General features: G+C 45.5%; 2 protein-coding genes across 9 annotated transcripts in view; one reads left to right on the plus strand and one right to left on the minus strand.

Annotated features, from left to right (window-relative positions):
* Positions 1 to 303: 303 nt before the first annotated feature.
* The window catches only part of parpbp (PARP1 binding protein), a 139,289-nt gene continuing 112,008 nt past the window's right edge, over positions 304 to 27,584 (minus strand). For 7 of the 8 annotated variants that reach the window (XM_069904389.1, XM_069904393.1, XM_069904391.1 and 4 more), the window contains 4 exons: positions 22,889 to 23,130; positions 9,784 to 9,903; positions 7,726 to 7,858; positions 304 to 2,549 (listed from right to left, as the gene is read on the minus strand). The gene's annotated coding sequence lies outside the window, so the exon portion shown is untranslated. The remainder of the gene's footprint in view (positions 2,550 to 7,725; positions 7,859 to 9,783; positions 9,904 to 22,888; positions 23,131 to 27,584) is intronic. The other variant, XM_069904387.1, reaches the window with a different exon arrangement.
* th2 (tyrosine hydroxylase 2) lies at positions 4,455 to 26,254 on the plus strand. Its single transcript, XM_069902306.1, has 12 exons — positions 4,455 to 4,664; positions 7,702 to 7,876; positions 9,790 to 9,878; positions 9,984 to 10,051; positions 13,383 to 13,433; positions 14,698 to 14,843; positions 14,948 to 15,083; positions 20,632 to 20,701; positions 22,359 to 22,415; positions 22,928 to 23,023; positions 23,799 to 23,932; positions 25,249 to 26,254. Exons 1-12 carry the CDS (start codon positions 4,455 to 4,457, stop codon positions 25,406 to 25,408), a joined length of 1,392 nt encoding a protein of 463 aa, XP_069758407.1. The 3' UTR covers positions 25,409 to 26,254.

The raw sequence follows: 27,584 nt of genomic DNA on the forward strand, positions 1-27,584 counted from the left end.
AATTGCATAGATTATACCAAAATGGTTATGTAGAAACCTCTCAGCATCCGTGCTAAGGGCACACTGGCTTTCAATGCAATGTACCAGTAGTAACAGGGATTGAATCATACAGAGTACTCTCAGCCCCTGAATCTGTCCCAGAGTATCAAAGGTTACGGGGAGAAGGCCGGGTAATGGGGCTGAATGAGAAAATGGCTCATGATTAAATGGCAAGGCAGACTTGATGGGCTGAATGGCCTGGCTCTGCACCATATCTTATGGTCTTGCAATCTTAACATTGAGACAATGTTAATCAGAACATTCACACCACTACATCTGTCCCTGATGTTCCCTAGCATTGCTGACTGATAAAATCCAATTCAATTTTAAGTTAATAGGTGACATTATATCAATAAAGGTGAGTCGCATGGAATCTGTAAAAGTATTTCAATAGTTGGCCAGTTTTCTTGCCAACATTAGGATTATTGCTCTATGAATACTAACTTTTATTGAATTAATAACATGGTGCTCCGATTTTTCATTCCAAGTGGAAAAAGGCTGCAGGAACCCAATGTTACATGGGCAAAATGCAACAGTATTATCTGCCCATGACCAAAGATCCCACAAACAGCAACTAGAATGAATAACGAGCTAGGCTTGTTTCATGTCCTGGTTGAGTACACAATATTGGTCAGCTTTGTAGCCCTCGAGAACTTACTGGTGAAGCTTTTTGGATGACTGAAGTCCAGCATGGAGAAAGTACATCAATGCTCTGGGCTGGGTATGAGACAAGGAATTTTTGTACATGTGCTAGAAGGAAAAAAGCATTTCGACAAGTGATGTTTCCCAATGGGACTCCTCTGTCGTAGAGAACACAAAGCATGTTAACTGAAGTTGCAGTTTGTGGAGATTTAAGAAATGTGTGTGGCCACTGCAACATCAGTGGGAGAAAAAGAATGAAGAGATGAAAGGTTCTGGCCCGAAACCTTGACAATTCTTTTTCTCCTAAGAATAAAAACACAGAAATGCTGGAGGAAGCCAGCCAGTCCCGTATTGTCCACAGGAGGTAAAGACAGTGTTTCAGGCCTGGGCCCTTCTTCAATAATAGTTTGCACACAGTCTACATAGGCACCAAAATTCTGGCTTGCTGCACCAAAGAGGCTCCAACTACAATGTAAACTATAAGATTAAATTAAAAGACACAATAAATACAGTCAAAACACAAAGCTGGAGAAACTCAGCAGGTCAAATCATGTCTTTCATGCAGCAAAAATAACCAATGTGAGCAGGGTGATGGGGGACCTTTATGATGTTGGCTGCCTTATTGAGGCAGCGACTCGAGTGGGTGCCTGCGATGGATGGGATCTCAGATTGTCCCATGTGCTGGACCTGCTCAGTACCTCCAGTACATTGTATAACACCTCCCATATTTCATGTTCTCCTTCAACTGATATCTCCACCACAATTTAAATGTCTATGATTCCATTCTCATATCACCTTCCAAACTAGTTTGGATTGGAAGGTTAAACTAATCTTCCTTCAGGTGTCCGCCAACAATATTCGAGGCCAGCAGCTGATGTTAATGGCAGAACATTTTACATGTGCAATGAAAATAGTTATTTTGTAACAGAATTTTTTTCTGAGCAAGCTGTATTCTTTGGTGTGGAAATAAACTCTGTGAAGGGCAGTACCTGGAGTGGAGCTAATTAAATGCATGTTCTCCAGCAAAACAAAGCCAGAACAAATTCTGCTGTGAAAACTTCGTTACACAGTTGATATTTGGTGAAAATTCTCTGATAAAACTGCTCACTGTGAGAAAAATATTCAATTCTGGCAAAGCCAAATTTTGGAAAATTTATCTCAAATTCTTCATTTTCTCTTTGACAACAGAAATATTTCTTAGATATTTAAACTTAACCAAAATTGTGTCTAAATGCAATGAAATTGATTCTAGGGGGTTGATTAATTAGGCAAAATCACTGGCTTATTAAAAAAATAAAAGCAGATGATTAGTGAAGTGTTCAGCAGATCGGGAAAGGATCCAGGCTAATTCTGGCTCTCTGTCGTGCAGCTCTTTTTTAGTATTAAATGCAAAGATCCGCAGAGGACGAGGATATGACACGTTTTAGTGACATTAATTTGGAGACACTGTTTGCATTCCAAGATGTCTTGCCGATGAAATCCTTGATTTCACTCGCCCTTTCCAGGGAGGTTTTTACTCAGGTCTTAGATCAACCTTCGTTGAAACTGAAACCCTGATCTAATTTATTTACCATACTGATCAAACGAAGGTGGCAAAAGGAAACGAACTCAGAGGGAAAGAGCATTCGAAAAAAATCCTTCGGTTGATAAAACGGGAGTGGAAGAGAATTTCTTCCTCAGATCGCTTGGGCAATTGTTTCTCAGAATGAGACGGACGGACCCCTGCTTTCTGTGGGGATAAGGAACCCGGCGAAGGTGGATAAAATATCTGTTGGTGGTTCCCGTCGATTTTCCACGGAGGAAGGTTTCGGCTTCTTTTTCTCTCACGGGTTCAGGTCTGAACCAACGTTGTCCTCCAACTAAGGTGCCTGTAAACGGTGGGAGAAAGTAACTCTAACGAATGGCTAATACAAGGTTTCTCCATCAAGATAACTTCGAATGCAAAATTAGACGGACTAAAACCATGACCCATTTGAGCTGAAACCATTTCCCTCACCACGAGCTTTTTCCCCATCCGATCAGTTGAAAGGGATAGGCAAGGCTGTCTTCAAACCATCTACTATTTTTTATATGCGAGCATGCAGATTCAGAAACGCACACATGGGCAACAGCAAATGTTACAGTAGTTTTCACCCGAAATACAGACCGAAACCGCCGCAAAACAACGAATTTCGTGACGCCTGTTCATATTAATAAATTCTGATCCTGATACGAGCGGTGCACCCACAGGCAGACATGAAAGCCCGCAACGGGAAGCATTGAGAACGGGGCGGTATTTGGTGGGGGAACCAGGTTCCCTATCCCTTGTTCAACTGTGATTTACTGAGCGGATCACTTGCTCTTTCATTAGAAATATACGTGGTGTCGATTTAAAATTCCGCCAGCCAGCCCTCGTTTTCTCTCCGAAACCTGCCCGAGGATCAAATGCTAGAATGTAGCCGGATGTCATTCGCGGAGAGAGTTGGTTGATTCAAGGTGTTGATCGGCACCTCAACAGTTGAAACGAAAGCAAATGATAAACGTAAAGCACAGAGAGATGCGTCAACGCTGAAGTGTCCGCGGGGTTGACAGGGGGACAAATCATCCTCAACTCGCCGTTAAAGGTCGGTGCTGAGCGTTTGCTCTTCTTGAGTCCTGTTCCTCCTATGGGTCGAGGATTTAAATCTGGGCGGTCTTGTTTTTCGTATTTTTGTGAGCCTCGGGTTGAAGGGATCACCAACGAGTTGCTGGGAGAAATCAGCAGGGTCGGGCAGCAACAGGGTGGAAATGGTCAGTTGACGATTATCCATGGATGCTGCCTGTCCCCGCCCAGTCCCTTCCTCCAGCATCCGCGTTCTTTGGGTTTTTCCTCTCTTCGGAGCACCTTGTTTCAGGACGCTGGACAGCGCCTCAACGCGAGAGGAGATTCCAATGGTCGTGGGGTGGGAAGGGGGTGAGAAGGTCACACACACGCCAAGAGAGAGAGAAAGCCCCGAAGGGCTCTGTCGATCAACGACAACGAATAAAAATCCCAAGGGGCAAACAATCTGCTGTACATTTTTAAATCTTTCTTTAACCAAATGAAAGTAAATGTTGTAAAAGATGCACAATTGGTTTGCAAAGGAAGCTCCAAAGAGTATCTGATAAATGGGATATCAACGCATTGACCACCTCACCGCCTCGGCTATAATTTGACTTCGTGCTGATATTATTGTTCGGGGACACGAAGATGTCCGGGTGTTCCGAGTTTGGGTCTCTCTTTTCCCTCAATTTGCGTCTTGTCCTTTCATCCGATGGTTTGCTCGCCCGCTCCCTAACCCACCCACCCACTCACCCACTAACACACCCATCCACCCACCCACTCACCCACTAACACATCCACCCACCCACCCACTCACCCACTAACATATCCACCCACCCACCCACCCACTCACCCACTCACCCACTAACACATCCACCCACTCACCCACTAACACATCCATCCACCCACCCACCCACTCACCCACTAACACATCCACCCACCCACCCACTCACCCACTAACACATCCATCCACCCACCCACCCACTCACCCACTAACACATCCACCCACCCACCCGCCCACAGCGTCGCCTCATGAGACTCAACATGACGCATTTCATTTGGGGTGGTGAATCTACCCACACACGTAGCGAAGGAGAAGAGGGGATTTCTATAAATAACTCGGCGTCTCCATAAATAGAGGGACACTCCCATTCCCTCCTCATTCCGCCTGAGCCCAGGGCTCCGGAGCAAGCTCGTGTGCGCATCGTTCCCAATGAAGAGCGAAGTTGGCCCGTCGTGTGTCCCAGAGGGGAGGAAGAAGCTGGCCGAAGATGCTCCGAACACCAGTTCGCCGGTGGAACACGGCAACCACCCAACTCCCTTCCAGATGGGTCAGGAATCGGGGACGGTTTTCCTAAACCTCGTTTTCACCCTCCGCAACCCCAAGACCCGTGGACTCTCCCGCGCCGTCAAACTGGTGGAGGTGAGGTTCAATCCTTGGAGGCTTCAAGTGTTTTTATAAGGAGAACTCGTTCACTGACAAATTGATCAATGTCATCTTTCTTTGAGTAGGAACAGAATCTGTTCCTCCTTCTCTGGAAGCCGCGATCATCAGTTTTATTGCAGACCCATATTTTTTTTTAAAAACTAGTACGTAAATGCAGAAATATTCGGGAATCTGCCCGGCGGGTCCCTGGACATTTGGAATGGCCACTCCTGGCTCTCGAGTGAAACCTGCTCCACCACTCAATCGTGGCTGATCTGATGATCGGCTCATCTCCACCAACCTCCCTTTCCCCCATATCCCTACCATGTCAAAATCTATCCAACCTTGTCGCCTCCCCTGCTTCAATGGGCAGCGAATTCCATAGATTCGCCACCCTCTGGGAAAACCAGTTCCTCCTCATCTCCTCCCCTGAATCTTGAGGTTATGTCCCCTAGTTCTGATCTCCCCCACCAATGGAAATAACTTACCCACCTCTATCTTCTCTATCATGTGGTGAAGGTTCTGCTCACAGAGAGAGACTGGAGAGACTAGAATTGAGTGAAGGAGGCTGTGGGAGGGGGGGGAGGGTTGGTGGTGGGAGACCTGACATTTTATAACATTTTGAGGGGTTGAGAAAGAGTCACAATCAATTTCCCCAGGGTGGGACAGCCTAAAACTAGAAGCATGGGTTTAAAGTGAGTATCAACTTTTCCACACAGATGAAAAGTGCAGAATCAGCTGTCAGAGGCAGGGACAATTATAATGTTTAAAAGAACCATGGAACATTACAGCACAGAAACCAACCCTTTGACCCTTCTGTTCTGTACTGAACTATTTTTCAGCCTTGTCCCAACGACCTGCACTCAGTCCATATGCCTCCATACCTCTCCATCCATTCATCTGTCGAAATTTTTCTGAAACATTAAAATTGAGCCCGCATTCACCACTTCAGCTGGCAGCTTGTTCCACAATCCCACCATGCCCTGTGGGAAGAAGTTCCCTCTCATGTTCACCCTAAACTTTTCCCCTTTCACCCTTAACCTGTGTCCTCTGATTTGCATCTCATTTAATCTCGTTCTACTTGTGTGCCCCTTATAATTTTAAATACCTCCATCAAATTTCCCCTTGTTTTTCTACACTCCAGGGAATAAAGTGCTCACCTGTTTAACCTTTCCCTATAACTCAACTCCTGAAGACCCAAGCAACATCCTAGCAAATCTTCTCTGCACTCTTTCTATCTTGTTGATATCTTTCCTGTAGTTCGATGAACAAAACGGCACACAATACTCCAGGTTTGGCCTCACGGATGTCTTATACAACTTGACCATAACATACCAACTCCTATATTCAGTACTTTGATGTACGAAAGCCAAAATCTCTCTTTAGACTCGATCTACCTGTGATGGCAATTTCAGGGAATTATGCATCTATATGCCCAGATCCCTCTAGGAAAAGATATTTGGCCAGGTACATGGAGTGGAAATGTTTTGAGTGATATGGGCCCAAATGGGTCTAAATCAGATGGGCAACAGTGAGTATAGACAAATGGGGTGAAGGGCCTATTCCAGTCTTTATAATTATGAGTCTGGATTAGTGCATGGGCTCATACCCTCTTCAATAGGTGAGGGAACTGGTCTGCATTCAGCTGAAGCTGCCTGGTGAAGAGGGGACTGAACTGGCCAACCAGAAGTTTGGAAAGGATTAACAGATACATCCTTTCATGGGCATTCAGTTCAATTTTGGTCATGATGCAAATCTATTGTGGGTATGTACTCATGATATCAGAACCTTCAGTATTCTGACTCCATGGCAATCACTCACCATGCATTTACATTAATCTTACGTAAACCCACTTTCACTCTTCCCAGATTCCCACCCACTTACCCCTGTCCCCCTGAGATTCTACCCTTCACCAACAAACCAGCAGCAATTTACAAGGTGCCAAATAATCTTCCCTATCTTTGAGACATACGAGGGAACTGGAGCACCTGCAGCAGTCCCTCACAATCACACAGAAAACATGCAAACTCTGCACAGAAAGTATCTGAGGTCAGGATCCAACCCCGGTCTGTGCTATGAGGCAATTTCTCCAGCTAATGCACCACTCTCCCAGAGTTACTGTGCACTGCAGTCACTGACCCAGGGCTGAAGTGATAGAAACATTAACTAAAACATTGTTAACCTGAACACCTTTAAAATGACAAATTTCAAAAATATTATGGGTGTTGAAGGTTGCTTGCATCATTTCAATGGCGTGTTGGGGAGGGAGGGAGAAAATGAAACCTCTGGAAATACTCCCGACAAGAGCTAGCAGCTGGAATTTGATTGTAAAATCACCCTCGGTGAGGTGAGAGAGATATGGCATCACAGGTGGACAGGGCTGTAAAGAGGGCTTTGGGCATATTGACCTTCATAAATCAAAGTATTGAGTACAGGAGTTGGGATGTTATAGTCAAGTTGTACAAGAAATTGGTGAGACCAAATTTGGGGTATTGTATGCAGTTTTAGTCACCTAACTACAGGAAAGATGCCAATAAGATAGAGTGTAGAGAAGGTTTACTAGGATGTTGCCCGGACTTCAGGAACTGAGTTACAGGGAAAGGTTAAACAGGTTAGGACTTTATTCCCTGAAGCGTAGAAGAACGAGGGGAGATTTGATAGAGGAGTACAAAATAATGATGGGAATACAGGTGGACAGAGTAAATGCAAGTCGACTTTTTTCCACTGAGATTAAATGAGATACAAATTAGAGGACATGGGTTAAGGGTGAAAGGGGAAAGGTTTAAGGGGAACATAAGGGGGAATTTCCTCAGAGTGGTGGGGTTCAGCTGAAGTGGTGAATACAGGCTCAATTTTAACATTTAAGAAGAATTTAGATAGGTATGAGGGGTATGGATGGCTATGGTCTGGGTGGGGGTCAGTGGGACTAGGCAGAAAATTGGATCAGTTCGGACAAGAAGGGACAAAGAACTTGTTTGTGTGCTATAATGTTCTATGGTTCCAAATGCTGTTGGACCTTTCAACTGGTTTGCAGGGATTTGAAGCTCAGATCTCTTACCTGGAAAGTAGAGCAACGAGGACAAGCAAGGCTGATGGTGACAACCTGGACTTCTTCCTCAGGTGTGAACTCCCCAGTACTGGGGTTGGCCCTCTGATAAACTCACTGAGCAGAGTGGTCGAAGATGTCCGTGCTGTCAGAGAGGAGAAAGGTGAGGGTCTCCGTTGCAGATTTTTTGTGGGGAGGGTAAATTTATTTTGTGGGTTTATTTTCCCTAGAGTCTAATATCCGGTGGTGAGCCCCAGATCTGGAGTCAAACCCCAACCCAAACCATGCCAAAACTAGACAGAGCACTCCCTGGCTTGCACTGAGCTCAGGACCCAGTCTGTTCTCAAGCAAATAGGCTTGCTCAGTCTGATCAAAAAGCAGGATGATGACCTTCCTTCTCTCTCCTCAGATGTAGCATGACCAACTAAGTGGCTCCAAGATTTTATGTTTTCTGGATTCTAGAAATCTGACCAAAAAAATCCATAAAATGTTGGAAATACTCAGCAGGGCAGACAGTACCTGTGGAGAAAGAAACGGTTAACCTTTCAGGTTGAAGACTCTTCATCAGGAGTCCCTGGTCAGGTTAAAATACGGAAGTCTGCAGACACTGTGATTGTAGTCAAAACACAATACTGGAGAAACTCAGCAGGTCAAACAGTGCCCTTTATAGAGCCTAGATAAACTTATATAACCAATCTTTCTCTCGTCAGAGAACCCCTGGCCAGAGATTTATTGGAACCCTGGAACGCATCACTGGAACCTGAGAACCACACTCTCAGAATGAAAGAAATGTAAAAATTAGACCTGTTTTAAGTTTCAGGGGAGGACATATCTGTGGTTGGGTAAGAGACTAACAGAGACTAGATGTTACAGGAGATACTGGTGCTTGCTAAGAGAAAGTAGGGAGTCATGTTAATCATAGCTATTCTGTCTGTGATGTACACACGCATTTATGTGTGTGTGCGCACGCGCAGAGTGTCCATTTGTGGTGGGTTCATGTGCAGTGTCTGTGTGTGTTGGCATTGTGTGAGTGAGAGAAAGAGAGGGATAGAGAGAGAGAGACAGACAGAGGGAAAATATCAGAACTGTAGAACTGTCTGAGAGAAAGCTTGCACCAGATCTGGTTCATTCTGAAGAAATGTTACCGGCTTGAAGCAGTTACTTACTCTCTCTCTCTCTCTCTCTCTCTCTCTCTCTCTCTCTCTCTCCTTCCATAGATGCTGCCTGACTTGTCAAGTCTTTCCAGAATTTCTTGGTTTCATTTTAGATTTCTACCCTCTGCAAAGTTTAGATTTTCTGGTGTTTTTTTATACTTCCAGTATATTGAATTTTCCTATCCTTTCATTCTATCCTGCTATTTACACCCCCTCCGGATAGATCAGCTGACATTAACCCTTCCCCACCCTCTGCTAGTTAACACCACTCCCAGAGAATAATCCCTGTTCTGGTCTTATTACTTGTGCTTGGGTTTTTCCAGTAAAGAAACAGGCATTTAACACAAACCAACTGGCTCCTGAATGTCTAAGAGATGGAATCAACCATTGATCTGACCTCTAGGCCCCCTGGTCTTTGGCGGACAGTCCCAGATATAGATAAGCTAACTCATCACGCCCCAGGCACATTCTCTTCCCCCTCTTCCCATCAGGGAGAAGGCTCAAGGGTGTGGAAAACACAGAAATGCTGGAGAAACTCAGCAGGTCTCGCAGCATCCGTAGGAAGTAAACAGCCTCCTCTGGACGCTGTGAGACCAACGGAGTTCTTCCGGCATTTCTGTGTTTTTACGACAATGACAGCGTCTGCAGACCTTCAAGGGGATGATGAAAGGCCATATCAACAGGTTTAAAGACAGTTTCTTCCCCACAGCCATCAGCTCCTGAATGAACCCCATCACAGTGCTCTCATACTGCCCTTGTTTTGTACAATTTGGTCTATTTTTCATTGAAAGTCTATACATTTTTGCTCTTCTTCTCTTATTTGATACGACTGTATGAACATTAACCTGTTAGACTGTCTGTGTAAGAACCCTTCTCATTGTACTTGGTAAAATATGACAAAAATTCTGAAACCTACTTCCAGTTCCGTGGTTTCCCAGAAGAATACGAGATCTTGACAGGTGTCAACGACTGATGACCAAATTCGAGCCAAACCTTGACCAGGACCATCCGGTGAGTTGGATTCGATCTTGAATGTCTGCGAAATGCAAGACCTGTAGCATCAGGTGATAACAAGTCAAGTCAATGGTTAATGAAGGATTCTTTTTTCCCATGAAGGGACACAACGATCTGGAGTACAGGGAGCGCAGATCCCAGATCACAAGTCTGGCACTGAGCTATAAACAGTAAGTGATCCTTGCCCCATTTATTCACCTCCTTAAAACGGTTGTCAGGGTGAAATGCAAGGCCACCATGCTGAGCAAAAATAAACTGCTGGAAGAAGTCAGTGGGTCGAGCAGCAACTGTGGGGGAGGCAAGGAATTCTCAGCGGCTTGCGTTGAGACTGCATAAGGGCCGGAAGTGGAGAGGGAAAGCAGCTGGTATGGAGGAGAAGGGGAGGGTGAGATAGGGCTGAGGAGGGGTGAGGAATGGTGGAAAGATGGAGCCAGCAAAGGGGAGAGAAGAGTAACGGAGGAGCGTTAAGAGATAGGCCACATGTTGGAGTCGGCATGTAAGGAAGATGATAACAGGAATCTTTGGGAAAGAGGTGACGGGCAGATGGAACCAAACCGGGGAGGCATTGCAGTGGGTGGAGCCAAGAGGGTGGGGTGATGGTGGAGGGGTGGGGAGGATGGGAAAGGAACAAATGGTCCCCTTTCAGAGGTGAATCAGGAGTGAGCAGGGAAGACAGGAGGTAGGGAGTTGGGAAAAAAAATCAATATTCATGCCCCTGGGCTGATTAAGTTCAAGGAGTCACGGTTGGTGTAGCAGTTAGCACAACGCTATTGCAGTGCCAGCATTTGGGACCAGGGTTTGAAGCCCGCACTGTCTGTAGAAGTTTGTACATTCTCCCCATGTCTGCGTAGGTTTCCTCCACGCACTCTGGTTTCCTCCCACCCTCCAAAACATATGGGGGTTGTCAGTTAAATGGGGTATTTGGGCATAATGGGCTGAAGGGCCTGTTACCATACTGTATATTTAAATTTAAAATGAAAAAAAATTACATTTAAATTTATTATTATCTGACTACATATAGAACCAGACGAAACACATACACACTCAATAAACACCACACAATCAAATATATACATAAAAATATAATCTAAAATAAATATGCTGGAATAATTTACTCAATTTAATTTACAAGAGACCCAAGATTACAGGACACCATTCACTAATCTCACCGCCTGCAGGAAGAAGCTATTTCCCAGCATGGTAGACCTGATTTTGATGCTCCTGTACCTCTTTCCTGATGGCAGTGGGTCAAAAATACTGTGTGTTGGTTGGAAAGGATCCTCCATAATTCTTTGAGCCCTATTTAAGCAACGTTCCCAGTGAATGTTGTCAATAGAGGAAAGGGAGACCCCAGTGATCTTCTCGGCTATTTTGATGAACTTCGGTATGACTTCCAGCCCGACGCATTGCAGCTACTGTCTCATACAGTGATGCAATACTTCTGTAAAATGTTGTCGAGATGGGGGCTGGTGGCCTTGCCCTGACCTGTGGATATGAACTGTTCTTCTAGTTCTGGCAGATTCGAACAGGAATTCTTGATTAAAATGTGGACACTGTTGCATCTTGTTTTGAACACTTTATAAGACAACATTTCTAAAACATCAAACATTATCCTTATTCTCCTATTTAAAACTTCTTTAACCCCATTCTCCCCTTCACCTCCTGAGTTGTCCTTTATCCCTTGTCGGACAACCACATCTCCCCTCTCCATTTGGGTTTGCGAATTCACTCGCAAACGTCAGCTGATTTTGCAGTGACCGTAACTCCTCCCCACCCAGCCCCCCCCCAGAAAAGATTTCAATTTTCATATATAACAAAGGTCACTCTTTTAATTCCCTCTTTATTCCCTTTATTCCCTTTCATTCCCTTATTAATTCTTGTCTATACTCTATATATTTTCCTCTAAATACGGATCCATTCATGTATACACATATATACATACACATCTATATATATATATATACCCATATACACACACACATATAGTTCGTGGTCATTTTTACTCTCATTACATGTCTTCATCTCTCTGCCTGTTTTGTAGTTGTTCTGCAAATTTTCGTGCTTCCTCTGGAACCAAGAATAGTCTGTTTTGTTGCCCTGGAATAACTATTTTAAGTACCGCTGGGTACCTTAACATAAATTTATATCCTTTTTTCCATAGGATCATTTTTGCTGTATTGAACTCCTTCCTCTTCTTCAGGAGTTCAAAACTTATGTCAGGATATAAAAAAATTTTTTGATCTTTGTATTCCAGTGGCTTTTTGTCTTCTCTTATTTTCTTCATTGCTTTCTCCAATATATTTTCTCTTGTTGTATATCTTAGGAATTTTACTAAAATGGATCTTGGTTTTTGTTGTGGCTGTGGTTTAAAGGCTAATGTTCTGTGTGCCCTCTCTATTTCCATTTCTTCCTGTAATTCTGGTCTTCCTAGGACCCTGGGGATCCAATCTTTTATAAATTCTCTCATATTCTTGCCTTCTTCATCTTCCTTAAGGCCCACTATCTTTATATTATTTCTTCTATTATAGTTTTCCATTCTATCTATCTTCTGAGCTAACAGCTCTTGTGTCTCTTTAACTTTTTTATTAGATTCTTCTAATTTCTCTTTTAAGTCCTCTACTTCCATTTCTACGATTATTTCTTGTACTTCCACATTATCCACTCTTTTTCCTATCTCTGATATGACCAATTCTATTTTATTCATTTTTTCATCTGCACTCTTAATTCTTCTTTTTATCTCATTAAATTCTTGTAATTGCCATTCTTTCACTGATTCCATATATTCTTTAAAAAAATATATCCATTGCCCTGCCTTTCCCTTCTTCTTCCATTTCTCTATGTTCTTCTTCTTCTTCTTCCTCTGGGTTGACCATCTGTTGTTTCCTTGTTTTCTTTTTACTCTCTTCTTTCTTGTTCTCGTTATTTTCTGTGTTCTCTTCCTGTTGCTGTGTTGCAGCTGTCACTCTCAGCTGTGGAGATCGACTCCGCAGCTGTTCCCCCCTCCCGTCAGTGTGGTTTTTTTCATGCGCATCGCGCACTTTTACTCGGCTCTGCGAGCCATTTTTGTCGTCCCAAGCCTGGGACTTCCACCGACCTTAGGGAGCGGGCTTCTCTCTCCGCGGCGGGCCTCCTCGGACAGGTAAGGCCTTCACCTTCTTCTTCCGACGTTTTTTCATCTTCTCTTCTTCTCGTTGCTTTCGACTTTTCTCTCTTCGCTGCCATTTTCTTCTCACCTTTACTTTTACTTTGTTTTAATTTTTATTCTTGTACCTTTGTGTTTTGTGTATTTTTTTTCAACTTCTCCGGAGAGGGCTGGAATTCCCTGACCGGCCACTACTCCATCACGTGACTCCTCCTGACACTGTTGCATCTTGATATTCGATGAAGCATTAAAGTTTGGACTAAGCCTTTGTTATCAATGTATTAACATGGGGAATACATCAAGTCTCAAAATATGAATTTAAAGTTGAGAGACAATGTTCTTGGTATTTTTTCCAATAGAGGGGACCCATTCCCAAGGTTGGAATATACAGCAGATGAGATAATGATCTGGTGAGTGCATCATTTGCAATTTAACAAATGCTGGCTTCTTTAGATGATAATTACAGGGAGTCCCCAGGTTATGAACAGGATCTGTTCCTATGTCTGTCTTTAAATTGAATTTGAAGACAAGTCAGAACAGGTACATACGCTTCTTATTTAGCGTTAGTCAATGTTTGTCTTAGTACCATTAAAAAAATCATTAAAGAAACAGTTCTTAAAACAGTTTAGATATAAATAAAGATCATGATTAAAAGTTATCACTTACACACCAGAAGGGGCACTCTTGAGGTAACATCATGCACATGTGCGAATTGGGGGCACAATTTGTTCGTAAGTATGAGTTGTCCGTAAATCAGACATTCTTAATCCAGGGACTGCCTGTATTGTCATACACTTAAGTACAATGTACATATGCACTGGAACTTTTACTTGCTGCAGCCAAACTGGTATCATCATTAGCTGTAGACCACTATAGTTGCTCCTGGGGTCAAGTAGACCATTAGATAAGCACAACACTTGCGACACAGTTAGTGAAGAAGTTAGTGCAATACTATTACAGGGCCAGTGATCTGGGTTCCAATCAAGAGCTCTGTGTAAGGAGTTTGTACGTTCTCTCTGTGTCTGTGTGGGTTTCTCTCCAGGGGCTCTGGTTTCCTCCCAAAAATGTACGGGGGTTGTATGTGAATTGGGTGTAATTGGGTGGTTATGGGCTTGTGGGCCGAAAAGGCCTGTTACTGCACTGCACGTCTAGATTTAAATTTTTTTAAATTACCTTGTTTTTAATTTTCTTGTGTTGCTCTTGGGTTGGGCACATTGCCTCAAAATCCAGATGTGACCATATTTCCGCTTGATCCTGAAATGATCACAGTTTGATGGTTTTTGATGATACCATTCATGTTAGAAACATTACCCCACTTCTCCATTCAATGAAAATGACAAGTGAGCTTCAAACGGCTAGATAAAGAATTTGCATTGGGCGATGTAATGATTGAGCTACAGAGGCAGGAATCCAGGGCAGTTAAACAACTTGAATTTGCTTTGAAACATTTTGAAATTGAAAGTTGTTATCTGAAAAAGTTGGAGATAAAGCCCCAATGAATGAAAGATGTTAATGTCACTGTTCTATGATTTCCTTTCCCTGCCACTAGACTTTATCATGTCACTTCCCTCAGTGGTCCTCCTGACCTTGTAGGTAAGGAGAAATTCAGCTTCAAATCTACATCCCGAGGAGGAATTGTAAACTCTCTGATGTTATGTGTGCTTGCTCTTCTAGGAAGGAGGTCTACACGAAGTTGACCTCTTTGTACCCTACTCATGCCTGTCAGCAGTTTGTGGATGGCTTCCGGATGCTCGAGAAGCAATGTGGATACCGAGCAGACAGCATCCCTCAGCTCCAGGATGTGTCTGACTTCCTGCAAGGCAGGTGTCACGCGACGCTGGGCTTTCAGGTCTGCGTGGACTGAGAATCAGGGATATTTGTCCATCACCCTGATTTATAATTACTCTGCTCTTGCATTTTCCAGAGAGGACCGGTTTCCGCCTGAGACCAGTCGGTGGTCTACTGTCACCCAGAGATTTTCTAGCCAGCCTGGCATTCAGAGTCTTTCAGTGCACTCAATATACGCGACACCCTTCATCCCCAACACACTCTCCTGAACCGTAAGGATTTGTATTGTCTGTCTGTGTGTGTGTGCGTGTTTCTATCTGTCTACACGTGTGTCTCTGTGTGTGTGTGCGTGTTTCTATCTGTCTACACGTGTGTCTGTGTGTGTGTGCGTGTTTCTATCTGTCTACACGAGTGTCTGTCTGTGAGTGTGCATGTGTTTCTATCTGTCTACACGTGTGTCTGTCTGTGTTAGTGTGCGTGTGTTTCTATCTGTCTACACGTGTGTCTGTCTGTGTGAGTGTGCGTGTGTTTCTATCTGTCTACACGAGTGTGTCTGTGTGAGTGTGCGTGTGTTTCTATCTGTCTACACGTGTGTCTGTCTGTGTGAGTGTGCGTGTGTTTCTATCTGTCTACACGTGTGTCTGTCTGTGTGAGTGTGCGTGTGTTTCTATCTGTCTACACGTGTGTCTGTCTGTGTGAGTGTGCGTGTGTTTCTATCTGTCTACACGTGTGTCTGTCTGTGTGAGTGTGCGTGTGTTTCTATCTGTCTACACGTGTGTCTGTCTGTGTGAGTGTGCGTGTGTTTCTATCTGTCTACACGTGTGTCTGTCTGTGTGAGTGTGCGTGTGTTTCTATCTGTCTACACGTGTGTCTGTCTGTGTGAGTGCGCGTGTGTTTCTATCTGTCTACACGTGTGTCTGTCTGTGTGAGTGTGCGTGTGTTTCTATCTGTCTACACGTGTGTCTGTCTGTGTGAGTGCGCGTGTGTTTCTATCTGTCTACACGTGTGTCTGTCTGTGTGAGTGTGCGTGTGTTTCTATCTGTCTACACGTGTGTCTGTCTGTGTGAGTGCGCGTGTGTTTCTATCTGTCTACACGTGTGTCTGTCTGTGTGAGTGTGCGTGTGTTTCTATCTGTCTACACGTGTGTCTGTCTGTGTGAGTGCGCGTGTGTTTCTATCTGTCTACACGTGTGTCTGTCTGTGTGAGTGTGCGTGTGTTTCTATCTGTCTACACGTGTGTCTGTCTGTGTGAGTGTGCGTGTGTTTCTATCTGTCTACACGTGTGTCTGTCTGTGTGAGTGTGCGTGTGTTTCTATCTGTCTACACGTGTGTCTGTCTGTGTGAGTGCGCGTGTGTTTCTATCTGTCTACACGTGTGTCTATCTGTGTGAGTGTGCGTGTGTTTCTATCTGTCTACACGTGTGTCTGTCTGTGTGAGTGTGCGTGTGTTTCTATCTGTCTACACGTGTGTCTGTCTGTGTGAGTGTGCGTGTTTCTATCTGTCTACACGTGTGTCTGTCTGTGTGAGTGTGCGTGTTTCTATCTGTCTACACGTGTGTCTGTCTGTGTGAGTGTGCGTGTGTTTCTATCTGTCTACACGTGTGTCTGTCTGTGTGAGTGCGCGTGTGTTTCTATCTGTCTACACGTGTGTCTGTCTGTGTGAGTGTGCGTGTTTCTATCTGTCTACACGTGTGTCTGTCTGTGTGAGTGTGCGTGTGTTTCTATCTGTCTACACGTGTGTCTGTCTGTGTGAGTGTGCGTGTTTCTATCTGTCTACACGTGTGTCTGTCTGTGTGAGTGTGCGTGTTTCTATCTGTCTACACGTGTGTCTGTCTGTGTGAGTGTGCGTGTGTTTCTATCTGTCTACACGTGTGTCTGTCTGTGTGAGTGCGCGTGTGTTTCTATCTGTCTACACGTGTGTCTGTCTGTGTGAGTGTGCGTGTTTCTATCTGTCTACACGTGTGTCTGTCTGTGTGAGTGTGCGTGTTTCTATCTGTCTACACGTGTGTCTGTCTGTGTGAGTGTGCGTGTTTCTATCTGTCTACACGTGTGTCTGTCTGTGTGAGTGCGCGTGTGTTTCTATCTGTCTACACGTGTGTCTGTCTGTGTGAGTGTGCGTGTTTCTATCTGTCTACACGTGTGTCTGTCTGTGTGAGTGTGCGTGTTTCTATCTGTCTACACGTGTGTCTGTCTGTGTGAGTGTGCGTGTTTCTATCTGTCTACACGTGTGTCTGTCTGTGTGAGTGTGCGTGTGTTTCTATCTGTCTACACGTGTGTCTGTCTGTGTGAGTGTGCGTGTTTCTATCTGTCTACACGTGTGTCTGTCTGTGTGAGTGTGCGTGTTTCTATCTGTCTACACGTGTGTCTGTCTGTGTGAGTGTGCGTGTGTTTCTATCTGTCTACACGTGTGTCTGTCTGTGTGAGTGTGCGTGTGTTTCTATCTGTCTACACGTGTGTCTGTCTGTGTGAGTGCGCGTGTGTTTCTATCTGTCTACACGTGTGTCTGTCTGTGTGAGTGTGCGTGTGTTTCTATCTGTCTACACGTGTGTCTGTCTGTGTGAGTGCGCGTGTGTTTCTATCTGTCTACACGTGTGTCTGTCTGTGTGAGTGTGCGTGTTTCTATCTGTCTACACGTGTGTCTGTCTGTGTGAGTGTGTGTGTTTCTATCTGTCTACACGTGTGTCTGTCTGTGTGAGTGTGCGTGTTTCTATCTGTCTACACGTGTGTCTGTCTGTGTGAGTGCGCGTGTGTTTCTATCTGTCTACACGTGTGTCTGTCTGTGTGAGTGTGCGTGTTTCTATCTGTCTACACGTGTGTCTGTCTGTGTGAGTGTGCGTGTTTCTATCTGTCTACACGTGTGTCTGTCTGTGTGAGTGTGCGTGTTTCTATCTGTCTACACGTGTGTCTGTCTGTGTGAGTGTGCGTGTTTCTATCTGTCTACACGTGTGTCTGTCTGTGTGAGTGTGCGTGTGTTTCTATCTGTCTACACGTGTGTCTGTCTGTGTGAGTGTGCGTGTTTCTATCTGTCTACACGTGTGTCTGTCTGTGTGAGTGTGCGTGTTTCTATCTGTCTACACGTGTGTCTGTCTGTGTGAGTGTGCGTGTGTTTCTATCTGTCTACACGTGTGTCTGTCTGTGTGAGTGTGCGTGTGTTTCTATCTGTCTACACGTGTGTCTGTCTGTGTGAGTGCGCGTGTGTTTCTATCTGTCTACACGTGTGTCTGTCTGTGTGAGTGTGCGTGTGTTTCTATCTGTCTACACGTGTGTCTGTCTGTGTGAGTGCGCGTGTGTTTCTATCTGTCTACACGTGTGTCTGTCTGTGTGAGTGTGCGTGTTTCTATCTGTCTACACGTGTGTCTGTCTGTGTGAGTGTGCGTGTTTCTATCTGTCTACACGTGTGTCTGTCTGTGTGAGTGTGCGTGTTTCTATCTGTCTACACGTGTGTCTGTCTGTGTGAGTGCGCGTGTGTTTCTATCTGTCTACACGTGTGTCTGTCTGTGTGAGTGTGCGTGTTTCTATCTGTCTACACGTGTGTCTGTCTGTGTGAGTGTGCGTGTTTCTATCTGTCTACACGTGTGTCTGTCTGTGTGAGTGTGCGTGTTTCTATCTGTCTACACGTGTGTCTGTCTGTGTGAGTGTGCGTGTGTTTCTATCTGTCTACACGTGTGTCTGTCTGTGTGAGTGCGCGTGTTTCTATCTGTCTACACGTGTGTCTGTCTGTGTGAGTGTGCGTGTGTTTCTATCTGTCTACACGTGTGTCTGTCTGTGTGAGTGTGCGTGTGTTTCTATCTGTCTACACGTGTGTCTGTCTGTGTGAGTGCGCGTGTGTTTCTATCTGTCTACACGTGTGTCTGTCTGTGTGAGTGTGCGTGTTTCTATCTGTCTACACGTGTGTCTGTCTGTGTGAGTGTGCGTGTGTTTCTATCTGTCTACACGTGTGTCTGTCTGTGTGAGTGTGCATGTTTCTATCTGTCTACACGTGTGTCTGTCTGTGTGAGTGTGCGTGTTTCTATCTGTCTACACGTGTGTCTGTCTGTGTGAGTGTGCGTGTGTTTCTATCTGTCTACACGTGTGTCTGTCTGTGTGAGTGCGCGTGTGTTTCTATCTGTCTACACGTGTGTCTGTCTGTGTGAGTGTGCGTGTTTCTATCTGTCTACACGTGTGTCTGTCTGTGTGAGTGTGCGTGTTTCTATCTGTCTACACGTGTGTCTGTCTGTGTGAGTGTGCGTGTTTCTATCTGTCTACACGTGTGTCTGTCTGTGTGAGTGCGCGTGTGTTTCTATCTGTCTACACGTGTGTCTGTCTGTGTGAGTGTGCGTGTTTCTATCTGTCTACACGTGTGTCTGTCTGTGTGAGTGTGCGTGTTTCTATCTGTCTACACGTGTGTCTGTCTGTGTGAGTGTGCGTGTTTCTATCTGTCTACACGTGTGTCTGTCTGTGTGAGTGTGCGTGTGTTTCTATCTGTCTACACGTGTGTCTGTCTGTGTGAGTGTGCGTGTTTCTATCTGTCTACACGTGTGTCTGTCTGTGTGAGTGTGCGTGTTTCTATCTGTCTACACGTGTGTCTGTCTGTGTGAGTGTGCGTGTGTTTCTATCTGTCTACACGTGTGTCTGTCTGTGTGAGTGTGCGTGTGTTTCTATCTGTCTACACGTGTGTCTGTCTGTGTGAGTGCGCGTGTGTTTCTATCTGTCTACACGTGTGTCTGTCTGTGTGAGTGTGCGTGTGTTTCTATCTGTCTACACGTGTGTCTGTCTGTGTGAGTGCGCGTGTGTTTCTATCTGTCTACACGTGTGTCTGTCTGTGTGAGTGTGCGTGTTTCTATCTGTCTACACGTGTGTCTGTCTGTGTGAGTGTGCGTGTTTCTATCTGTCTACACGTGTGTCTGTCTGTGTGAGTGTGCGTGTTTCTATCTGTCTACACGTGTGTCTGTCTGTGTGAGTGCGCGTGTGTTTCTATCTGTCTACACGTGTGTCTGTCTGTGTGAGTGTGCGTGTTTCTATCTGTCTACACGTGTGTCTGTCTGTGTGAGTGTGCGTGTTTCTATCTGTCTACACGTGTGTCTGTCTGTGTGAGTGTGCGTGTTTCTATCTGTCTACACGTGTGTCTGTCTGTGTGAGTGTGCGTGTGTTTCTATCTGTCTACACGTGTGTCTGTCTGTGTGAGTGTGCATGTGTTTCTATCTGTCTACACGTGTGTCTGTCTGTGTGAGTGTGCGTGTTTCTATCTGTCTACACGTGTGTCTGTCTGTGTGAGTGTGCGTGTGTTTCTATCTGTCTACACGTGTGTCTGTCTGTGTGAGTGTGCGTGTGTTTCTATCTGTCTACACGTGTGTCTGTCTGTGTGAGTGTGCGTGTGTTTCTATCTGTCTACACGTGTGTCTGTCTGTGTGAGTGTGCGTGTGTTTCTATCTGTCTACACGTGTGTCTGTCTGTGTGAGTGTGCGTGTGTTTCTATCTGTCTACACGTGTGTCTGTCTGTGTGAGTGTGCGTGTGTTTCTATCTGTCTACACGTGTGTCTGTCTGTGTGAGTGCGCGTGTCTATTTCAGTGCTGAAGTGATGAACTGTGGAACTACTTTATACTGTTCATATAGATGGGCCAAACAGACTTCTTCTTGACAATCAAGTTCCAATCTATGCACATTGTACAAATCAGTTCCCTGCAATGCCAACAAGGGTCACCGTTCGAGATTTGCAGTGTGGGGTGGTGGGAATAGTGTTGGAGTCTGTGACCAGTGGTCACCTGGAGAGTCTGATTAGTCCTGATTGTCGAAACACAAAGTAAACCAATCATTGCTTATACTGCCTTTTCTCTCTTTATAGAGATTGCTGCCATGAATTACTGGGCCACATCCCCATGTTAACAGATAAAGAGTTTGCTCAGTTCTCCCAGGTAAAACTTGCCGCCTCACATGGATTTTTATTTTCCCCTTAAAGTTCTTTTTAGATATAACGTACAATCAAAGTTCCTTTAATGGTGCCACTTGCATGGTGAGAGTTGGATCAATAAAACAAGGGTACCCTTTAGATTTAGAATCATAAGGCCCTTTTACACAGCCACTTCAAGATGGGAATATTGTGCTTTTATTACACCACGTTTTCTGTGTAAAAGGTACGAAGATGGAATGGGGGGTGATTATTGTAGTCCTGTCTTTAAGCTGGCAGTGGAGGTAGTCACAGGGTGTCTGTGTAAAAAGGGTCATCAGGTAGGCCGGGACCAGGACAGGAAAGAATGTGAATGTGTATGTTAAACATCACACTTCAGTACCGCCTCTTTTGCTCCTGGGATACTGGCTTGCTGTGTAAAATGACACAATGGCCCAACATTATACTGGCACTGTTAAACAAGCAAAGCCCAGCTAAATGGCAGGTCTTCCTTACAGCACTGAATCTGGCCCTTCTATCCATCACACCCATGCTGACCCCTTTGCCCAATCCCTTTTGCCCACAAAGGTGCTGTCTGAATGCCTCTTACATGCAGCAATTGCATCTGATTCCACCACATCCTGTGGCAGTGTCTTCCATACATCAACCTCTCTGTGTAAAGAACTTACCCTCCTTTATAGTGTTTATACAGATGAGCCAAATTAACCCCTTGGGAAAAATGTTTTGACGATTGACACAATCTATCATCTGTACCTCCATCAGCCCCCATCTCTCTGGGAGAAATAACCCCTGCCTGTCCAATCTCCCACCAGAACTGAAGTCAAAATCACGGGGAATTTCCTAGCCATTCTCTACATTCTTCCACAGAGTGATGGCCAGAACTGCACATAATACAGTCGAACCAGAAAGTTGCCACGTGATAGGCAAACTCTTATTCTGTACCCTGATCTACAAGAGCAAGCATGGTCTGTCCCTTATTCACTGCCCTATTCACCCGTGATCCCACTTACAGAGAACCTGGACCCCAGGTCCCTCTGCTCTTCATCACCCCATCCCCTCACCTGGATCCACCAATCACCTACTCCCTCCCTCCACATAGCCAGTTATTCTCCTCTTCCCTCTCCGTCCTACATCAAAATTAGGCCATTCAACCCATCAGGTCTGCCCGCCATTTAATCATGAGCTGATCCATTTTCCCCACTCAGCCCCACTCCCCGTCTTTCTCCCCATAACCTTTGATGCTCTGGCTAATCAAGAACCTACCAACCTCTGCCTTAAATACACACAATAACCTGGCCTCCATAACCACCTTTGACAGCAAATTCCACAGATTTACCTCCCCCTGCCCATCAGTGATTCAGCTCAGCTCGACAGTTCTTGAACAGCTGGACATTCAGTGACACCTAGGTCCTCTTTTAACTAATATTTTTTAAATGTTTTAACACGGTTGAAGCCGATTCCAGCCCATGAAACCCATGCTGCCCAATTACACCCATTTAACCTACAAACCCTGCACAGGTTTGGAGGGTGGGAGGAAACCAGAGTCCCTGGGGAGAACGTACAAATTCCTTACAGCCACCGCCAGATTTGAACCTGGGACATTGTCACCATAAAAGTGCCCCATTAACCATGCCACCCTTTTTAATTTTGTAATTATTATGCAGGAACTTGGTCTTGCGTCACTTGGGGCATCTGATGAAGACATTGAGAAACTATCAACAGTGAGTAAATAAGGATTACTAATAATGGAACTCAGCAGGTCTCACAGCATCTGTAGGTGGTAAAGATGTATCACCGACGTTTCATGCCTGAGCCCTTCTTCAAGGAATGAGTAAAAATAGTTGAGTTTCTACAACACTGAGTTCTATTAAATTTATTAATTTTTAATTTTAAATTTAGACGTACAACACGGTAACAGGCCCTTCTGGCCCATGAGCCCGTGCCACCCAATTAATCTACAACTCCAGTGGGAGGAAACTGGAGTCCCTGGGGAAAACCCACGCAGACACGGGGAGAACGAACAAACTCCTTACAGACAGCGTGGGTCTGTAACAGCATTGCACTGACCACCCATCCAGCATTTCTGCATTTTTTTCCCTACAATTACAGTGTCTCCAGACTTTCATGTTTCACTCCAAAGAGTTAATAACGACCAATAAGAATTAGATCGGTCACGAACTTTCTGAAATGTTACCTTCCTGCACTTTCACCTGGTCCATTATTGTTTCTGCAGCTTTACTGGTTTACCGTTGAGTTTGGCCTCTGTAAGCAGAATGGAGCCCTGAAAGCCTTTGGGGCTGGACTGCTCTCCTCATATGGGGAACTAAAGGTAAGGAAGCATTGTCCTGTCTGTGCAGAGAAGGTGCCACCGGGGTAATGAAGAATTGTCACAGGTTTGCCTGCATTTCCATTGTGCAGCAGTGGGACATCCAAGAGCTGTGGGGAGGCAATTAAGTGTCTTTAGAACAATTAGTTTGCAAGGTTAGCAACCATTCAGCACACAGCAAGTTCACAGAGCAATAACGTCCAGATAACTCCTTCACCACTGCCAGCGATAGTGGGGAGCTCCCTCACTACAGCCCCGACAGTGGGGTTCTTCCTCATTCCTGTCCCTGACAGTGGGGTGTTCCCTCCACCAGGCGGATTCCTGAGGCCAGTGTCCCTGCGTAAGATCAGGAGTGGGAACCAGAGTGAGTGATGTCCACACTGAACTGTTGGACTGACAATAACCAGACCAACAGTGCGAGTATAAGACCGCTTTAATAAACTAATATGGACACTAAGAGGCCTTGTCTCTCTGCAAGACAAACCTGGAAGGCTGGACTGTAGCTCTGGACTGCTTTAGAGACAAGGTTCCCGGGGTGACCCCTGGTGACCTAGTGGTGTAATTACAATTACATACCACCATAACTGTAATGTTGGTTCTCAGCCACTCCTGTATTGCATGGGGTCTCCTGTGTTAAGTGGGCCAATCCCTCTCCCTTCCCAACACAGGGAGTGGGGGGGGGGGAATAAAGCCCAGCCTGCTGCTGTCGGACAGAGTAATGAACATTCAGTGCAGCTCGGAGAGAGCCGTAACTAACAGCCAGTTTCACCGTGCACAGTACGCGTTATCAGGGGAGCCGCAATACAAAGCCTTCAACCCTGAGCTGACTGCTCTCCAGATCTATCAGGACCAGACCTTCCAATCAACCTACTTTGTGGCGGAGAGTTTCGAAGATGCAAAATCCAAACTCCGGTAAGATCCCAACCCTCACTCCACACTGCAAATAGAATAAAAAGGCTTGTGTTCTTGTCCAACCGTTCACAAACCCAAAACCTCAAACAGTGAATTTTATTTACACATGGTAGAAGCCGATTCTGGCCACCTAATTACACTCAAATTAACCTACAACCCCTGTTCATTTTGAAGGGTGGGAGGAAACCGGAGCCCCTAGGGAAAGCTCACGGGGAGAACGTGCAAACTCCTCCCAGACAGTGGCAGATTCAAACCCAGGTTTCTGGCACTGTAACAGTGATGCGCTAACCATAGAGATACAGCAGGGTAACAGACCCTTCCAGTCTCGAGCCTGCACAGCCCAAATACACCCATGTGACCAATTAACCCACCAACCCTGTAACCCCTGCAGACAAGGGGAGAACGTACAAATTCCTTGCAGACGGCAGTGGATTCGAACTTGGGTTGTTGATGCTGTAATAGCATCCCACTAACCACTACATTAACCATGCTTTACCGCCAATCTGATCACAGAAAATAGGTACAGGAAAAAGGGCATTTAGCCCTTCTAGCCTGCACCACCCTTCAATATGATCAGGGCTGATCAACGTGTCTATTGATTTCATTCCTGATCAAGAATCTATCTACCTTTGTCTTAAATCAACCCAATGACCTGGCCTCCATAGCCGTCAACAGCAACCACTCTGGGAATAATTAGCCTAGTAACCTAACCCAACTCATTGGACCTCCAGTGGATAACCATTTGAATTCCAAACTCTGTTCCCACTCTGATGTGTCTATCCATGGCCTTGTCCATTGACAAATCAACACCACTCACAAATTGGAGAAAGAACACCATATGTTCTGTCTGGGCCATCTCCAACCAGAACCAATTAACATTGACCTCCAGTTTCCATTAATGCTCTCCTCCCAGTCTATCTTCTCCTACCATAGAGCCATCCTCTCCCCCAATCATTTCTCACCCTCCCCCCCATATCCACCCATTTAACTGTTAACCTGTGCTCTCCCCTTCCCCTTTTCATTCAAATGTCTGACTGATTTTCCACACTCCTGAAGGAGGGCTCAGGTCCGAAACATTGATGGCCTTTTACTTCCTGTGGATGCTGTGTGACCTGACCTGCCTCTTCGTGCACTGCATTCCAAACCCTGTTTTAATTAGTGATCAACTCAACACACTATTACAGCACTCAGCAATGCACCTCCACGAGAGCTGGCCGAGATGCTGGCGCTGGTACAATGAGGACGAATGCTGCCATTTGGGTTTAGGGCCTTGTTTCAATCTGTTACATTGAATTTTCCCTTTTGTTCTTCACCAGGAATTATGCTTCCAAAATCGGGAAACCTTTCTCCCTGCGCTACGACCCCCTGACTTGCAGTGTGGAGATTCTTGACAGGCCGCACAAGATCAAGGAGGCACTAGCCCAGCTCAGGGGGGACCTGAAAAACCTCTGCTCTGCTCTTGATAAACTTTGTTGAATGAATTTTTCCCCTCGGACGGAGTGGGTGGGGGGACATTTTGTGGGATTCACTCTCTGGCCACCCCCAGAGATCGAGTGAACAATGGTGCCTTGAACGGGTCCTGGCCCCAAAACATCCACCATTCTCCATCTCCTACGGATGCCTGCTTGACCTGATGAGTTCCTCCAGCAGATGATGGTTGCTCCAGATTCCAGCGTCTGAACTTTCATATAAGACTATAAGACATAGAAGTGTTCGTATGTGTGTGTCTATGTCTATATGTGTGTGTGTTTATGTCTGTGCATGTGTGCGCATGTATAGGTTCATGCATGTGCCTGTGTTTGCACGAGTGTGCCTATGTGTTCATGTCTGTGTGTGTGTGTTCATGTGTGTTTGTGCTTGCGTGTGCATGTGTGTTCACAATAGTGTCCCAATCTGTAAGGATGATCGATGACTGAGACAGCATCAATAGCAGAACCATCTTATTTCAACCTTACAACAACAAATCAATCCAGGAGCTGGAATCAAAACCATCCCAAACCGATTTCAAGCATTGGTCTATTGTTAACTCTGTCAGATCTCACAGAACAGGATGTTCTGCTAACCAACGTGAACCTGCTCCACAACAATCTAACCCTTCCCACCTCACACCCACAACCCTCTATTTTCTTGCAACCATGTGCCTAATGGTCTTGTGAATGTCTCTATTGTACCAGCCTCCACCATCAACCCAGGCAATGCACCCCAAACACCCACCACTCTGTGTAAAAAAAAACTTACCTGTGACGTCTCCCCAAACTTTCCTCCCCTCACCTTGAACAGACGTCTTCTGTTGTTTACAATAAATGTCAACTACAATTACAATCGATGGAGTCTACTCATTACCAGTTATTTTAAAATATTTCTAAGCTAACATCATGAATCTTGGGAGTGTTGATGCAATTGTAAATAAGCACCCACCAAGCACCTTTCAGAATGGTGGAACACCTCAAACACACATGCAGGCACACGCCCACACACACAGGCACATGTGCACGCACGCACACAGTTATTTAACGTCTGAAAACCACACCTGAGATGGCTGTACTCACGCTTAGCAATTGTCCACAAGGGATGCACATTCCGGGGGATCAGCAGACAAGTGCAGGGACCAGAAGGGGGAAAACCCCTCTCTGAGAAGACTACAGAAAAACACCAAAATGCTGGAGGAACTCAGCCGGTCTTTCAGCATCTAAAGGAGACAAAGATATATCGCCGACATTTCGGGCCGAGCCCTTCCTCAAGGAATAAGCAGAATGAGCCAGAAGCAGGAAATCTCAGAACAGAGACGGTGCGGCTGGGGGAGGAATCCAGACCCACACAAGGGGTTCATAGGATAAGGGAAGAGGTGAGAATTTATCATGTTTGTGCGAAAGGAGACAGGGAGAGGAGAGACAGAACTGGGGAGGGGGGGGGAAGAAGTGAGGTGGGGGGGTGTTGGAGAGTTTTAACAAAAGCTAGATAAGTCGATATTAATGCAGAGCACACGGAGACCACGATAGTGGACCAGCGAAGGGCTCAGAGGCTGAAGGGCTCACACCAGACTGTCAGCTGCTGGAGACTGACTGGTGAGAACCAAGTATTGGGACTGGGTTCGGTGAGGATGCCGTTGGCAAGCAAGGTTCCTGAGAGACCTCAGACGCTGACAGTTTCCTGATCATATCTGGGCTTGGGAACCAGAAGCTTGGGGTCACCACTGGAATGGACAGGAGTCTTTGCCACTGCAGAGACTGCGGGAGGGTGGAGGCGGATCCATGGACACTTGGTGTCTCTGATGCTTCTCTTTTTCTATTGTTCGGGCCTTGTTCTTGGCCTCTGTGTGACTTTATGGCAGCCTAAAGTTGATGAATTTTGTGCATAATTACATTTTGTGTATTAGTGCACGACAATAAAGGAATCTTAAATCTTGAATTAAGCCATAAACATCTTAAGTGGAAAAATGAAAAGGGTAGAAAGTTCTAGTTTATTGTCATCTGACTGTGGACGTACAACCCGATGGAACACTGTATCTCTGCACCATAGTGCACCCCCCAAAGACACTCCCACCCCCACAGCCCCCCACACACATTCCCACCCCCACACTCCCCCCACACATACTCCCATCCCCACACTCCCATCCCCACACTCCCCCATACACACTCCCATCCCCACACAC

This window comes from Narcine bancroftii, chromosome 11, assembly GCF_036971445.1.
Source record: "Narcine bancroftii isolate sNarBan1 chromosome 11, sNarBan1.hap1, whole genome shotgun sequence".
NCBI classification, from domain to species: Eukaryota; Metazoa; Chordata; class Chondrichthyes; order Torpediniformes; family Narcinidae; genus Narcine; species Narcine bancroftii.

Excerpts from the sequence above, each read along its gene's own strand:
- th2 (XM_069902306.1), top strand. The coding sequence starts at position 4,455 with ATGAAGAGCGAAGTTGGCCCGTCGTGTGTCCCAGAGGGGAGGAAGAAG. Across the intron at positions 14,844-14,947 it reads TGTGTCTGACTTCCTGCAAG|AGAGGACCGGTTTCCGCCTG; the intron begins GCAGGTGTCACG and ends TGCATTTTCCAG. Across the intron at positions 20,702-22,358 it reads AGTTTGCTCAGTTCTCCCAG|GAACTTGGTCTTGCGTCACT; the intron begins GTAAAACTTGCC and ends ATTATTATGCAG.